Below are 1742 nucleotides of genomic sequence, written 5' to 3'. Positions count from 1 at the left end.
TCTCTTCCCAGCGGCCGGCCCGCCCGCCACGTCATCTCTATCACAGCAGCAGTCCTCCACGGCCCTTGACAATACTTGGGAGGGCAAGTTCATAGGTGAGTTCTCACGCTCTTCCTAGGAGGCAGGAGCGCGGCGGGAAGGGCCGGCAGGCAGGCTTGCCCCGGGAGCGGGGAGTAAGGTCTCTCCGCGCCTCTCAGTTTAGCGGGCGAAGACTATCAATCCAGAAACCCTTTCGCCTCGGGCTGGCGAGCCCCTCCCCGCCCTACTCCCTCCGCGCGAAGAAGACTGAGCATGCGCAACAGGGACTGCGCCTGCGCAGAAGACCACGCGGGCGGGGGAGGAAACTGCAACTCCCGGCAGGCAGGTGGTATTTTTCATTCCCTCCCGTGACCAGTGACTTCCGGCGCGAAGGGGCGGGGCTGGGCTCGCGGCTGAGCCAGCAGCTGCAGCAGCTACGGGAGTGGCCGGGTGGCCGGCGGATGCCAGCCGCCATGGAGGCCGTGCCCCGCATGCCCATGATCTGGCTGGATCTGAAGGAGGCTGGTGACTTCCACTTCCAGCCAGCTGTTAAGAAGGTGAGCTTGCCTTCCGTCTTCCCCCCCATCCGCCGCGTATCTCCCTCGTCTGCCAGCGCGTGACGCCCCCTGCGCGCCCATCACCTCAGGCCCCGTCGCAGGGTCCGGTGAGGCCAGGAGGGGCTTCCGCCGGTGTTCCTCAACCTGTCCCACACCCAGGGGCTCGCAGGCCATTCTTCTCCCTGATAGCCCCGTGCTAGCACCTGCATCCTCATCTGAACCCGCTTCCCGACTTCTGCCCCAAGTCATCCGCAGTTCCCACTGAGGCACCACACTTCCTCCTTGTGACGCACGGGACCCAGTTCTGCCCCGCCCCTCCTCCATGGCTGGACCGCCCCGCGCGGGAGCGGTGGGCGGCCCTGACCGTGCGGATTCTTCTGCTGCGCCCGGCCCTCGTGCACTGTCAAGTCCAAGACCCTCCTGGGACAGACGCTGGGGATGGCTCAGGGCGTGTGTTTAAGATGTGAGCCCCGGTGACCCAGGGATTTGCCCGACCCCTGCGGTGAGGGTTTGTTTTAAAATTGCTGCGATGCTGTATGGTCTCTCATTCGGGAGTCTCTTTGGACCAAACGATACAATCTCATGACATTTTTAGGAGGGTTACTGCTTTTCGTAACCGACTGGAGGGCATAAACAGTGTTGTAGAGCTTAGAGAAATGTTACTTACTGTGTTGGAAGAACAGACGGGCAGGTTTGGCGTTGACTAAGGCAAGGAACTTCTGTGGAGAGGTGCAGGTATGGTGATTGAACACAGGTGCCCTCCGAGATATCCGCTGTGTTGGTAGCACTGAGGGCTAGAGCAGAAGTGAAAAGGAACAACCAGGAGGCTGTCGCAGGTTGGGGGCCTTGTGGGCATAACACAGCAGATGCCAGAGTAAGCCCCAGTCTGGATGGTGCATCACTTAGCGAGATGCTTGGGAAAACAAATAGGAAAAAGAAAATGGGTTTTGAAGTAGTTTCCCAAGAAGCTGTCTCCCCTCTTCTCTCCATACACCATTGCCTTAGTTCAGACAGTGTTTGAGTACATCATTTAGCCTCTTGGGCCCAGGAAATGAGGCTAATTGATCCAGACTTCTAGAATTTTGTTAACTGTTATCCATACGTTACTCTCTTCATCTGCTGTTTCTTTCTTTTTTTTTTTTTTTGAGACGGAGTTTCGCTCTTGTT

The 1742-nt window shown here is 58.2% G+C and overlaps 1 protein-coding gene across 2 annotated transcripts in view; it reads left to right on the top strand.

Annotated features, from left to right (window-relative positions):
* The first annotated feature begins 376 nt into the window (after positions 1-376).
* Positions 377-1742, top strand: part of PTPN23 (protein tyrosine phosphatase, non-receptor type 23) — a 33364-nt gene continuing 31998 nt past the window's right edge. The window contains exon 1 of one of the 2 annotated variants that reach the window (XM_011939207.1): positions 377-575. Coding sequence is in view for 1 of the 2 variants with exons in the window: in XM_011939206.1 (XP_011794596.1) it covers positions 480-575 (96 nt within the window). In the remaining variant the exon portion in view is untranslated. The remainder of the gene's footprint in view (positions 576-1742) is intronic. The other variant, XM_011939206.1, reaches the window with a different exon arrangement.

Source organism: Colobus angolensis, unplaced genomic scaffold (genome assembly GCF_000951035.1).
Source record: "Colobus angolensis palliatus isolate OR3802 unplaced genomic scaffold, Cang.pa_1.0 Scaffold18, whole genome shotgun sequence".
Lineage (NCBI taxonomy): Eukaryota > Metazoa > Chordata > Mammalia > Primates > Cercopithecidae > Colobus > Colobus angolensis.
This window is presented reverse-complemented; position numbering and strand designations above follow the sequence as displayed.